At 41.3% G+C, this 15,095-nt stretch overlaps 1 protein-coding gene across 1 annotated transcript in view; it reads left to right on the forward strand.

Moving 5' to 3' along the window:
* The first annotated feature begins 3,828 nt into the window (after window positions 1–3,828).
* The window catches only part of LOC132978809 (non-muscle caldesmon-like), a 39,065-nt gene continuing 27,798 nt past the window's right edge, over window positions 3,829–15,095 (forward strand). The window contains exons 1-4 of the mRNA XM_061044129.1: window positions 3,829–3,894; window positions 5,364–5,385; window positions 5,528–5,707; window positions 12,047–12,200. Of these exons, the coding sequence (XP_060900112.1) occupies window positions 3,829–3,894; window positions 5,364–5,385; window positions 5,528–5,707; window positions 12,047–12,200 (422 nt within the window). The remainder of the gene's footprint in view (window positions 3,895–5,363; window positions 5,386–5,527; window positions 5,708–12,046; window positions 12,201–15,095) is intronic.

A 15,095-nucleotide genomic window follows, 5' to 3' on the forward strand; every position in this document is an offset into this window, starting at 1 on the left:
AACACTGGTACAGACTGGGCTCAATGGCTGCCCTACCTCCACTTTGCATATGGAGAAGCACCCCAATTAACTTTTGTATGGACATGAAGTTCGGGGGCCGTTGGTACTGTTGAGAGAGATCTGGGAGGGGGGCATGGGGAGAGTGGGATCTGTTAATGTTGTATCCTATATCATCCAGATGAGAGAGCGGCTGGAAAAATGGGTGAGCTGGCCCAATCGCACATGGCGGACACCCTGCAGCAACAGAAGTCCAAGTACGACAAGTCAGCCAGGCAGAGATCCTTCGACGCAGGACAGAAAGTGCTGGTGCTCCTACCTGGTGATGACATCACACTGTTGGCTAAATGGAAAGGACCGTTCCAGATCCGAAAGAAACTTGGGCCAACTACATACCAGGTATAAACACCAGGGCACATACACTCCAGTAGGGTACTACACATAAATCTCTTAAAAGAGTGGGTGCAGTGACCTGAAAGAAAAACAGAAGTGATGATAATAAAAAGTGTGCTGGATGAAGAAGTGGATGAACAATACTTCCCTCTCTCTCAGTAACCTGTCAGACGACTTCAGGCTTCAGGAGAGATCTATCTGTAATTCAGAAGTTTTCCAGGAGAATCCTGGGAGAACAAATATTGTTGAACATGACATTGTTGTTAGAGAAGGTGCTTCTGTGAGAAGATTAAGTTACAGGATCCCTGAGGGCCTGCTGGCCTCACTGAGGAGAGAGGTTGACCTGATTCTGTCCCTGGAGATCATCAAGTGGTGTAACCCAGTGGTGCTCGTATCAAAGAAGGATGGAAGCATAAGGTTCTGCATTGATTTCAGGTACCTGAATTCCATTTCTTAATTTGATTCCTATCCAACACCAAGAATTGATGAACTGCTTGAAAGGCTAGGAAAGCCTTCAGGACAGCATGGGGCCCTTTCCAGTTCACAGTAATGCCATTTGGGTTGCACGTCTTTCCAGAGACTCATGGACCAGGTACTTTGTGATTTCTCTGTTTTTTGCTGGAGCATATCTGGATGAAATTATCATTTGCAGGGACACCTGGAACACCTGCAAGCTGTCTTGGATCTCCCTCATTCTGCTGGGCTGACTGTCAACCCATCGAAGTGCGTCTTTGCTGCTGCAGAGACGGAGTACCTGGGCCACGTCATCGGCAATGGGGTTGTACGCCCTCAGGTCAACAAATCCCAGGCCATAGAGTCCTGTCCCCTGCAACAAACAAGGAAGCAGCTCTGATCCTTTTTGGGCTATCCAGCTTCTATTACCGCTTCATCCCCCATTTCTCCAACGGGGCAACGCTACTCACAAACTTGACTAGATCCCGGAGTCCCAATCAGATCCAGTGGACAGAGGAGGCAGTGGCAGCTTTCAGTGATATCCAGCCATCACTAAGTAAGCAACCTCTTCTGTACAACTCTAACTTTGATGAACATTTTCTTCTGCAAACTGATGCTTCTGACAGGAGTTTGGGAGCTGTGTTACTCCAGGGACCTCAGGATGATCGGCATCCAGTCGCCTACATCAGCCTGAAACTGTTCACCAGAGAGATTCGGTATTCGACTTTGGAGAAGGAGGTACTGACTATCAATTGGACCCTTGATTCCTTTCGGTACTACCTTCTTGGTTGAGAGTTCACCCTGGATACGGATCATAAGGCCCGTTTGGTTTGCAAAATTGGTTTTCTATTTTTGGGTAAAATAAAAACCCACCTTTTCTTTAAACGTACTCCTGTTTCTTGTGCCTTAATGCTCGGTCCCTAACAGTCCCCCACAAGAGAATCCTTCAGTGTTTCCTAATTCCTAATCAATAGCTCGAGTTAACATCCGTTATTTCCACTGTACTTTCATAAGGTAAAGATTATTATTATTATTCAAGAAAATAACCAGTGTAAGAAATACACTTCTTCTTTTGTGAAGTAGGCTATGTTGTTTGGGACACAAAACCTACTTTTATATTTATTGACATCTGTGTGTACTTAGTTAGCTTTCACCCTAGTCAATTAAAATGTTTATTTTCCACCTCCTGTTGTCATTAATAGTTTTAAGCTCTTGCCTTTAGAGTATTGATGTCTAAGAGCATGAATGCATTTTGTGCTAGAAGTCCTCACTGAATAGATATGTGTGCATGCTGTAGGTCTGGTTGTAAGGAAAACGCATGGGCTCACATGAAAAACTATGCTGAGGTTTCTGTACTGCTCTGAAGAAAAAATAATATTTTGTGTTCACACTATATTATAAATTGCCCATTGTTTCACAAATGCTCATCTTCTCTCTCCAGATGCAATCATAAACCATCCCCTGCTATCCCTGGGTCGTCTGTGACCACTTCTGCTCCCTGCACTGTTTAATATTGTTTGTTCTGTTAAACTAGTTGTTTTTATTTATGCGTAACAAATGTTAGTTATTACCATTTTATTCATGTTTGTTTAGAAGTATGTTTTATTTTAAAGATAAAGAAATTATGTAGATGATACATATAAAGATGTATGCCAGTTTTCTTTAAAGTTTGTCTATGAATATCGTCTTTGGTGGTGGAACTGTCTGCCAAATCTTGCCTGGGGCACCAACATGGTTAGGACCTGCTCTGTGTCTATAACTTAAAGGTCACATGTTATGCAAAATACACTTTACCATGATTTTCTTACTCTAATATTTGGGTCTACAAACCCCCAGTTATTAGAAAAGAGCTGCTCCACAGGTGTGTGTTCTGCCCTCCGAGTCTGCCCTCTCACAGTAGAAAATCAGGCATGGAGCGAAACAGCCTGTTCCGAGCTCTGGATGATGCGCAGCCTTTGTATGCAACTGAAGTCTACAGGCTGATCCGAACCAATCACAGCAAAATGTACACATGCTGAGAGAGAAAGCATTGCTTTTCTGCATAAATAAAATGTTCTTGTGATAAATTCTGACTATAGCGATGTGATTGTTGCAAATCCTTTCATTGGGGAAAACGATGTAACTGCATTTACTTGCGCAGCCCTATAGCCTACCCTGACCTATGTTTTAATTTTGTTCTATTGAAGGAGGATAATTATGATTCCAAAGACTTGGAGAATCTCACATCCCTGGTGTCTCACCTCCATCAGCTTTTGGACCTGCACAAGAAATACGACTGCAGAATTTCACTTTCAGTCTTTCAGAAGGTGGGTCATAAAATACAAACTTGTCTGATGTTAGAGTTGAATTCATGATGAGATACGAGATATTCATATCTACTTCTAACAGTGAAGTACTCATGTTGTAATGTAGCAAATGGACTGTTAAAAATAAACTGTAATTAGTTGAGTTCAGGTGACAAAGTGACATTTGTGGGGATGCGGTATTGTTTATCACAATACTGATGTTTTTCCGACTGCATTATAAGCTGGTTTTGGCTGTAATCATTCTAATTGAACTGACTTTGACAGGGAAGTGGACGGAGTGTGGAGTTCTTCATGCTGGACAAAGAGCTGGATTCAGAGCTGATCGCCGCCACATTGGAGAGCAGTATCCTGCCTCGTGCCAAGCTTCTTCTACAGTATATCAAGGTAAGACAACATGTCCCCTCCTCAAATTTATTTATATTTTTCTGCTGTGAAGTTAAACAACTTCTGACTTGCTCAAACCTACCAAACATTCAATTATTTTCAGGATTGTAGCCCTTTAAATGCTAGGTTATTAGTTGGATGGTGATCAGAGTCTTGTATATGTGAAAGACTAGCAACAAAGTTGATTTGATTGCATTAGTCTTTTCCCTCTACACCGTACACACAAAGTCTGCAATAATGCATTAATATTTGCTTTTGTATTTTGCTGTTTTTCTGCTTTCTTTCCTGCTCTTTTATGGCTTTTGACAGTAGAGGGAAATCTCACCTCCCCACCGGTCTCCGGGAGGCGGAGGAGCGCAAGGTGGGTTCGGTCGATCTCGCCCTCGAGAGATATGGGAATTTTTGAAAGAATTGTCATTTTAATGGTTGCTATTCTGCCTATTTAATACGTTTAATTGTTTGTTGAAGAACTGAGGGTCATACAGAGTTATCTTATGACGATGTTTGGGTTTTTAATTACTTTTATGTTGGTGTTCTGACGGATGGCTGCGGCTAATGGTTCGATGAAGAGTCTGAACAGAGAAGGGGAGAGTGGGCATCCTTGCCTAGCCCCCCTTAGAAGTGTGATGGGTTGTGATGATTGTCCATTGGTGATAACAGTGTCTGTTGGTGAGGTGTATTGACCCAGTTAATAAATGATTCCCCAAAGCCAAATCTGTGTAGTGTGTTTCTTAGAAAGGACCAGTTTACTCTATCGAAAGCTTTTTCTGCACCATATAGTGATGGGTTTATGTAAACTGGGTGAATTCCATTTGAATGAGACTGGAGCACGGTCACTAATGATGATGGGGTGGATCTTGTTGTCCGAAATGTTTGTGATGATTGACTTGTCGGTAATAAAGAAGTCAGTGTGAATATGAGTAATGGACCAGTGAACAAAAATTACTATTCTTTTGTTGTTGGGTGCTGCAGACGCCAACTATCGCCAAGACCAAAATCACTCATGAACTGGTTTATTGTTTCAGTGGATTGCCAGATGCGTTTTTTACTTGGGATATTTGATCTGTCTATTGATGGGTCTCGGCACAAAAGTAAGGACCCAAAAGCAAGACTCTGAGCACAGAAGCACAATTAAACAGTTAATAGTGCAACAAAACTAATAGTGCAAGGGGAAGGAGTGTTCAAATCCTCTCGGAGAGACGGTGAGTGCAGCGGCAACGAGCAGGCAGGCAGGCAAGCTGGCGATCAGGCAGGCAGGCACGAGCATGTAACAAAGGATCACATGGAGAGATATAGATACTCAGGCGACGAGCGGTGAAAGACCGGAGTAGATATACTGCTTGATGATGAGGGGTGGATTGTCTGCACCTGGGCTGCCTGTAGAGATAACCATGCCCACCTGCACTCACACACACATTGGAGTATGTATTTTAATAAAAAAAACTCAGTGTCTTTTGTTCACAACACCACAATCACAGACCCAGAAGGACGTTTCATTATCATAAACATATCAATCAACAATAGGTCATTAACAATAGGTAACTCTATGGCCCAAAGCCCAATGAACCATCATTTTTTTCACAATTTAATTTCATCCATATCAAGCATTTGCAATTCCCAAATAATCAGAGGTGACTTGTTATGGTTCACCCATAGCAGCCCCTCCCTTCCTCTTGTATCTGTCCGTCTCTCTTATTATTATTTTTCGGTCGAAGACGGTGAATGCGGTGGAAAGTTATGATGTTGACAGAGTCTGTGGGAAGTTGTTCCTGGCTGAATTCAAGGCTTAGGCATAGAGACTTAACCTTCTTTGTGTACATCTTCAATCAGTGCGATCCGGGTGTCGAGGTCGGTAAGTTTATTTTGGGACGAGAAAGTCCAATGCCACTGGGAACGCAACTCTCACGAGACAGTGCAAGATCCAGCTGCTAGATGACAACAAACAACTCTGATTGGACTTTTAAGCATATTTCTTTTTCTTTTTCTAAAATCAGAATTTCAACCGACCTGGACCCCCCTGGAGAATTGTCTTGATGACCTCGACGACTGTTTTGACCACTGTTCCAAAAGACTCGACATCATGAGCACGGCAACTTCACTCACCAAGAAAACCGGGAAATCCAGCCACTCTCCAGATTGCAAAAGAGCACGTTCAGACTCACTGCCCAGCACAGGTACACCTCCATCTCCATCCACATCCCCGAAACCCCCTTGCTGCAACAGGGTAAGAGAAATACTCCTCTCAATAGAAAATAGAGCTCGCCATTTTTAAGTTAATATGAAACACTTAAGTTGAAAAACTGTCAATTAGTCAACAACGTTTTCATAGACTTGAAGTAAAACTAACTTAGAATTTTATGTTACCATGACTTTTTGTTTTTACAGTGCAGTGTCTGTCTTTAAAAATGAATCCCTCTCTGCTTGTAATGAAGCTGGCAGCTTGTCAGCCTGAGATGTTTTACAGATGTGTCATGAGCTTGTTATGAGCGAGCGATGGAAACCTTTCCAGGAAGGCAGAGTCTTAGGAACGCGGTCTGTCTAAACGGGACGGTGATGGAGTGTTGTGTGTTTGATTTGTGAGTAAAAATGAACACGTTGTATGTCACTTCAATGCAAGCATGTGGTGTCTGAAATCTGTTTGAGTGTTGTTGTTTTTTTCTGAACATGTTTGGATAAAGCAGCTGGTCCTGAGGTTAGACGATTAAAGAACTACATAAAACACAAACAACACAACAATTTAAGTGTTTGGTGCAACACGTCTTTCAAATAAAATCATTAGCAAGAGCTTTAAAAGTTAGAGTGATGTTTCTGATCGGCCACTACTGAAGCTCAGCCCTTTGAGCTGGATGTTAAAATGTTTTTAAGATCAAATCTAATCTGATATATCTTTCCTCTGGTCAGATCTCTCCTGGGCGAGCTTTAAAAAAACACTTAGTAATGAAAGATGAATCTCGAGATAAAACAATGCAGTAGAATCACACTGCTTCCTTAACAACATTAAGGCGCCTACATTTCCCACAATGCAGCTGAGAAACAAACAGACCTGCTAACAGAGGTTTGTTATGCTATGTATAATGTAGCCTCAGGCTGCTAGCATGCTGCAGGGATTGGAAGGAAAAGTTTGAAAAATCGAAGGGAGGAAGCCATAATCACACATCATTCATTCATTAATGTAGAACTTTAGTGAGATTTTGAAGAACTACACTGGAATAAGGATGCAGACCATCAGATATTTTATTCCAGGTCTCGGTCAGATCTTCTCACGGCTCCAACAGCCCATTTTGACCTCTGTAGGACATAATGCTGCAAATAAATATACAAAAGAAAATCAATAATTTCAATAAGTCACAGATTTTAGGAGTCATGAAGCATCTTTGATTTTAGTCAAGTCAAGTTTATTTTTAAACATTTAAAACAGCCTCAGCTGACCAAAGTGCTTCACAGACAAGGTGTGATAACAACTACAACAACAAATATACAATAGAAAGACAATTTAAAATATACTATAAATATATATCTAGATATAGATATATATATGAGCTTGAGGGACGACAAGGAGAGACCGCTCAGGTTTTCAACTTTAATAGTTTAATTCTTTAAAGTGTAAGAATTGTACTTTTGATCATGATCAGGAGCTGTTCCATCTGGTCTGAACGTCGTCATGGATACGATTTGTGGACACTTCTTACAGTTCAGTCTGAACGTCTTCAAAGAGAGACTGGCGAGCTGAGAGTGCTTAAAGAGCCCCTGCATATTTCTTGATCAGTGACAGATACATAAATAACATCAAAATGTGACAAAATAAAAATATATGGTCCTAAAAAAAAAATAGTTGCCTTTTCTGTTTGGACAAAAACTTCTCACTAACTAAGGAATGTATTTAAACCAACGTCAGCGAGCGTGGTCCTCTGATGATGGTGAAAGTGAACTCTTGAAGTTTGGCCTCCAGGTTTTGAAGAAAGAAGTGTGTTGTTGATGCTCCTCTGTTTAAGAAAGCAGCAGTGTTCAATATTTTAAATGCAAATGAGTAAGAGTGACAGAGAGGGATGTTACAACCCGTCAGAGACAATGAACCTGCCCCCTAGTGGATAATTTATTGCACAGTGTGTTTTCAGGAAACCAGAAAAACTTGGCATGTTGATAGATTGTCTTTTTTTAAAATTAGCAGCACAGCCGAGTCTTGACTCATTCTTTAAAGATGATTTCATTAGTTTAAAACTCGCTTGTTTAGAAGTATTAACGTGTCATTGATGACTGAATGTACTTCCCTGACTTTCCAGCCGGTTTCCACAAAGTTTACCTTCCTTCTAATGAGCTCTTATTTTCCACTCGGCTCCTGTTAGAAATGTAAATGCACCAGTACATCCATCAACTGCTTAACTGGGAATAAAAACACAGTCCTCACTGTTTCCTTTCAAGCTGTGTTCCCCCCCAAAAAAAGCTGCACTAACTTCTACTTTCTGGGATTAGCATTTGAAGGCTGCTTCTTGACGTCACTCACCTTGAATCTGTTTCCTCATCTGTCTGGATCAGCTTTTCAGTGGCTGATTCCCTGCGCGTGACGCCACCTTTACGGGACAGCTGGCAACGTTTACAGCGGTCCGAGAGACTGACGAGGTGTTAAAGCTCAGAAGAGAGAGAACAGACTTCAGGCCTGAACTGAAGACGGGAGTTTTCAAAATGTAACGCATTAAACAGCCTTACTGCAACAATAAAGCAGAACCAGTTGATTCACACAATGAAGCGAGCCATAACAGAAAGACAGCGGTAAAGCTAAGAGCGTCGGTGGAAGAACACATTTTCATCAGCTGATCTTCAGCTAAGAAGAATGACCACGGGAAATCACTTTTACACTCTGTTATTGAGACATGCTACACACAAACAGGCTGAAATACGCACACATGCACCAAGAGGTTATTATGGACATGCACCAATGGAGTGATGTCAGAGTGAGGCTCTGCACATGAGTCAGTGCTTTGCTATAGGACAGTGGTTCTCAACTGGAGTGGCTGGACCCAAAAGTGGGTCGCATGGCCATTTTCAATGGGTCGCGATTGTGTGCCATGGAAGAAAAATGCAGTCAAAAAGTCTATCAAGACATTTTTTTTTTTTTTTTTTTTTTTTTAACAATTTGGTTTTATTCAGTTTCTTTGTCCTATCGCGGTTTGCACTGTCCGAGGTCCAAACTGCATAATATTTCTTTAAATGAATCGGATTGATTGAAAATGTAAGAAATGTTGGTCGTGATTTTTCATGAAGGAGTAGTTGGTGCGTTGTGTCGCTTCACCAGTTGAGAACCATTGCTCTTGGACAGACAGCTAGCTCTCCAGCTATCAGACCAATTCCCAGACTGGGTCCGTACTGGGACTTGAACCGGTGACGCTCCGGTTCTTAACTCGAGTCCCTGCTGACTGAGCTACTACCGCCTGGGAACTACACCTAATATATAATATATAAATTTGCACACTATAATAAGCTGAAAGACACCTTAATGTTTGACAGTCTCTTTATTTAAATGAATCATTTCCTGATGAGGACGTGTTGAGTGATATTCTGATTCAGTCTGTTTACTGTCAGCTCTGTTTGTGGTAAACAAACTAACCAACATGTTGCAAGGCGGTGGATATTAAGAGTAATCAACGCTGTGTATAAACGGGAATTGTTACGATGCGGTGTGTAAAACAAGGGAGGTGGACCCAAGTGCGGAAACAAAAAACTATTTATTTAAAATCAAAATTCCAAAACACGAAAAAACAAGGAGCCACGAGGAAGCACAAGAGACACTAGCAAACTGACGACTGACTGACATACCACAAACACAAACAATGAACTGACACCGGAGGGAAGAAACACAGAGACTAAACAGACACAGGGGTAATCAAAGACAGGTGAGACTAACAAGACACAGGTGAGGACAATCAGGGCAATCACACTGGGAAACACACAGGCAGGAATACAAGAAACACAGAGGACAACTACAAACCAAATCATGAAACACTAAAAACACACAGAACTCAAGAATCTAACAAAACACACCAGAACAAGAAGAAACACTAAACACTGAAAAACAAAACTAAAAAAAGACCAAATCATGACAGGGAATGTTAGGGGGGTACTCATTGTCATCAATCATGTAAACAATTTCTAGAAAGTTTGGAATAAGGGCAAAAAAAATACATTTCATCTGGTACTCATGAGTGATTTTAAATAGAAGATAAGATCAGGTCAGGTAGGACTTTTGAAGAAATGCACCTCAACTTCTGCAAATGTTCGATAGAAGGAATACAACTGATGTTAAAGTGTTTTGTCTCGACTATTTACCATCTATTCTGACTGGAATACTTTAGTGCAGGAGGCAAATCAAATGGATAACAAGAAAACTTCAAACTCCTCTGCTGGGAAATATTGGAGAAAGTGTTGAAGTTGGCGGTCCGGGGGCGGCGGCGGCTCCAACCGTCACCGTCAGCCTCACACAGAGCTGCTGCCACACACACACACACACACACACACACACACACACACACACACACACACTGTCTGAGTGCTGAGGGAGTGTTTCTGTGGCAACAGTTTGTGGAGTGTTTGTGAGCGTTTCAAGCTCCCGCGGGATTTGGAGGGGGTGGACGAGCTATAAACTTGTGTGTGTGTGTGTTTGTGTGCATGTATGTATGTGTGTATGTGTGAGTGTAAATCAGTGTTGGCTGGGAATGCCTGGGTGACCTAATGCACATCTGCGAGTGTTGGACTGATAGACGGAGCCCTTTGAAAAGAGAAAAGTTCCACTTCTGTCTCTGAGTGTTAAGAAACAGAGAGCTGAGTCTCTTTTCTAACTTCCTAAACATAAACAAACAAACAAACAGGAAGGAGCCCCCCTGACGCTCTGCTGGCTCAGTATTTGGATCGGGTCGGCTCAGATCAGGTAGTGGCCTCCAGCAGCTGCTCCTCTTCTGAGCTGTTATTTCTTATTCATGACCTGCTGAATAGAAACCAGATCCGGCTCATTCTTCTTCAGCCTCTTTATCAGGCAGCTGCTCACACCTGAGCAGTGATGGCCGAGTTACTGAACTAAGTCACTAATTATAATTACTAGTTACTACTATTAACCTAGTTACTAACTGAGTTACTTGGGATTTTTGACAACTTATCTGTTTGATTTCATAAAGGATAAATGTTGGCTGACCTCGGCTTCAGCTCTTTGTCTGAGAGATAAGTTGAGACAACATTTCCAATATAGTGACCGCCTTCAACGGGATTCAAGCGTAACCACCAATGGGTGAAGTCACTGACTCTTGGTCCATGGTATGATCCTAAAACATTCATGAAGAATAGAAGTAGAAAATATTCAAACACCACAGTCCTGACTGTTAGGGCTTTCACACTTGCAGAAAACTCCTGAAAAACTGCTGATATTTGCTGGGAGGAGCTGTATGTGTGAACACAAATAGCCACATTTTTCACTTTGAATTTTCTCTAGACGGACCCCTGGTATTTTTTTCACCAGAGTGGGCTGAAGTGAGAACGCAGCAGGATATTCTCAGGAGAATTCACCTCGAGCCAATAGGAGAGAGACTGATGTTTATATCCTGTGACTGCTGCACGCTGCATAGAGTGTCTGCACGCGACCACTACGATCTCCGTGCACATAATTAAATGTCTGCATTAAGTTTTCTGTTCATCAGTATGTTGTTCTCCGTTCTTTTGTTGATGTTGTCATTCCGTTTGACTACACATAGCATTGACATATTCTCATTATAGCGTCGTGTAGCAGACTCTGTTGCTCCATCTACTTCAGCGTCTTTTTTTCCACGTCACCTTAGGAGACCCCCCCCCCCCCCCTCCTGTTTGACAGGGATAGTCTCCAGCTGTGAAGAGCATATGTGAACAACCCGGTCAGGAGAATCTCCGTAACAACATCTCCTGAAATGATCTAGATATTTTCAGGAGTGCAGATGTTAAAACAGCTTTATGTTGACATTCTGTAAAAGTGGTGACTTGAAGTCGTTTTTAAATTTAAATCTTTATTTTTAGCATCTGCTAAGACACCAAGACCTGAGCTTCATCCTTACACGCATGTTGAAGAGGTTTGAAGGTGAGACACTCTTCAAAGTTTATTGGCTTTTGATGGATTGTGCAAAGAGATAAAGCGGGTAGGTGTAAGTAGGTGACGTTAAAGTGGCTTATTTATTTCACGGGAGGCTGACCAAGTGATAGTCACAACAAAGTGAGACTGCTGACACTCCCCTCACAATTTGAATTATGCACAATACACATGCATACGATATTATCAGCTATCCTCTGTTATGATATCATCTTACTCTGGCTCTGGGGAGAGTCACATGACCCCTGTTTGGGATGAAGACGCGGGGGGGTCAGAAAGCTTCAATGAAAACCACATGGAGGGAGGAGAGAGCTGCGACTGAACAGACAGAGTGAGAGAGAGAGAGAGAGAGAGAGAGAGAGATGGCAACAAGAGCCACAGAAACATCTCAGGATAACAGGAGAGCAGCTGTGAGAAACTTCTGAGCCTCCAGACCAGGATCAGGACCAGGACCAAGGGTTACAAGACAACCACAACCACAACCAAAGACAAGGAGCAGCCCTATCCAGCATGTCAGAGTCGATCAGGAGGAAAAGCTCCAGCAGACAGCTGCTGCAGAACCTCATCAGGTGAGAGAAACTCTTTGAACACATTGCAGGTGTGTGTTTTAGTACTCTGACCTGCAGGATTTAATTTTACATTAACTCACAGTGTGTCTACAGAGGTGGATCAGGTCTTCTTTTTGCTTAAGGTAAGCGTATTGATAATGCAGAAAAGCCCATTTTAGAAACATATTTATTATAATACTTGAGTAGTATTAGAGATACATTAATATTTGCATCTCTCTAACTACTTTTTTAATGCCTTGGTGGCATCATAATATAATGTTGTTTACTTCTTGATTTATATTTTGCATTGTTAAAATAAATTCACAAAGTTTTCTGAGCCGTCAAATAGATGTTGTGAAGCAGCAAAATAAAGCAACACAGAGTGGAAATAATAAAGTTAAGTTTGAGAACCCCAAAGCTTTAACATGGTCATCAATACGCTGTTCAAATTTTACTTACAAAGGCTCAAAGGTAACTTTATGGACTCCATTACGGTTCTTTAATTCTGATGTAATATGAGATTTATTTTTGTGATGTTTTATTTGGTTGGAATAATTTGCATTATTTTATTTAATTTGTATTTGTACTTGGTTCAATAAGTGTACACGTTCCCTTTAAGGTTACTCCTGGTTACTGTTGGTTGAGTGATATTGGCTGAAGACAAATGAAGTGATGTGTCATAGTTGACAGTTTTCAGTCACGTTATGAGACATTAAACGTGTACCAGACTCAGAGCAGACATCGACCTCTTGCTTCATCCCAAAGGGACATTTAATGTTCATAGTTCAGTGAAGTAGTGCTCACATTATCAGGTTCGAGACATACTCACGTTTTCACAGCAGTAATGGTTGCAAAACTGTCAAGACTGCTGTCAGATTAGGACCCCTTTTGGGGGTTTCCTATTGTCATTGCAAAATTGCACATTTTGAGCCACTGCTGTGGTTGACATTTTGTCTGCCCTTAGGTGCCCCCCTGTCAGCCCTCGAGGGCCCCATTGACCTCGGTCCCCACAGTTCCCTGCCTTGCCTGTTGACAAGCAGCGCCTCTGTTAATGCCAACACACGCCAGGGTGGACTGGGAGTCAACATCACCAGTGGCTAATCTAGAGTCTGTTTGGCCCCGAGGCAAAAACTCACAGGGGGCCCCTCCAACTAGCATTCATCCCCGTTACATTATATATAACCGACAGAGGTGCAGCTTGTCAACAGGCAACTGCCTGGGGAACCCTATGCCTTTAAATGCCTTTAAAAATAACATCACATAAGAAAAAACAAAAAAGTGAAATACCAGAAGAAGTGATATTATCCAAGTCCTGCTCTCGATAATTAAGGCAGGACTTGCAGCTTTCAGTCATTTACTGTAATATTTAATGGTCATTATCTGCTCTACTTACCACTGTCTTAATATCTTTATCACTCCCAGACAGATAATTCCTCTTCATTTATCTTTGTTCACTTCATTGACAAACTTTTGACAGTTATGGTTACTAGAGACGTATCTATTTGCAACTATTTGTAATGAACAACAACTGTGGGTCAGTGGGGGGCGGCTGTGGGTCATTTGGTAGAGTCGGTTGTCTCTCAACCAGAAAGTCAGGGGTTAGATCCCCAGCTCCTGCAGCAACATGTCCTATGTGTCCTTTGGCAAGACACTTAACCCCACGTTGCTCCTGCTGCTTCGTTGGCGTATGCATCTTTATGAATGGGATTAGTTACTTCTGATGGTCACTTTACATATCAGCCTCTGCCATCAGTGTGTAAATGTGTAGGTTTGACCTGCGGTGTAAAAGAGCTTTAAGTAGTCAGATGACTAGAAAAGGGCTATACAAGCTCAAGTCCATTTAACATTTAAGGGAGTGTTGTATTGATATTATTGGTTCTATGTTTACATCTGCAGAAAATGGGTGGAAGAAACCACAAAGGAGAATGTTTATGTTCTTAAAAAACACAATGTAGTCACTTTTCCTAACTTCTGTTATGTGTCATGGGTGCTGATTTGAAAAGTGTTCATGTAGAAAATAACAAGCCGTAACTGGTGGTATGTTTTGGGATGAGACTCAGTTGTTTGTGGTTGTTGTCAGTCGTAGTTTCTAACTTTGCCTCCATGCAGGATCTTTTGATCTTTTACTCCAAGCTTTATTCAAATGTTCTGTGTTTTTGTATGATAACCAAGATCAAATTGTAAACCAGATTATTACCAGAGGTGGATTTTTTTTTTTTTTGCATCACTGCTGGTCAGAAAAGGTTTCTAGTTCTTGAATTACAGTTTAAAGTAATTTTATTCTTGCAAAGAGATATAACTGAACACGCAAACATGAACAAAAAACAATTGAAATATGTATTTTTTGACTTGTAAAACCTCACATGTCACTTAAAGAATCTATTAACAGCTGGATTATATGCAGACACCAACATCAAATCTGAACAAAAGTGGTTAGAACAAATCCTCTTTTATCTCACAACATCATTAATCTGAGGTCAGATGATCCTGACACTTTAAACAGTTTGATGCCAGGACAGAATGAGTGTGCATGCGTGATTCTACATGGATGTGGAGGGGTTACAGTCTGTGGAGAGCATGACGTAGCGTCTGCACTGTCAGCCATATTTACAGCTTCTTACAATCAGTGAAAATCACTGAAACAAAGAAAATCCAAACATTGGAGCTTAGGTAAACTTCTGCCCAAGTATTAAACTCTCAAAACAGCTATACTTTAAGTTTTAAAACCTATAATGATGGATATCAAAACTCTTAGTGCTGAACTATATGATTTTCCAGGGAGGATTAAAGGTTTTTTCATATTTACTGTGATTACAGATTGGCGTAGTGGCAGTATAAGTGCCAATGAAGGAGTAAAAAAGTACAAGGTGTTCTCAATGTTATGGACTAAAACATTAAAGAAAAGAAAAAAGTAAG

Source organism: Labrus mixtus, chromosome 1 (assembly GCF_963584025.1).
Source record: "Labrus mixtus chromosome 1, fLabMix1.1, whole genome shotgun sequence".
Lineage (NCBI taxonomy): Eukaryota > Metazoa > Chordata > Actinopteri > Labriformes > Labridae > Labrus > Labrus mixtus.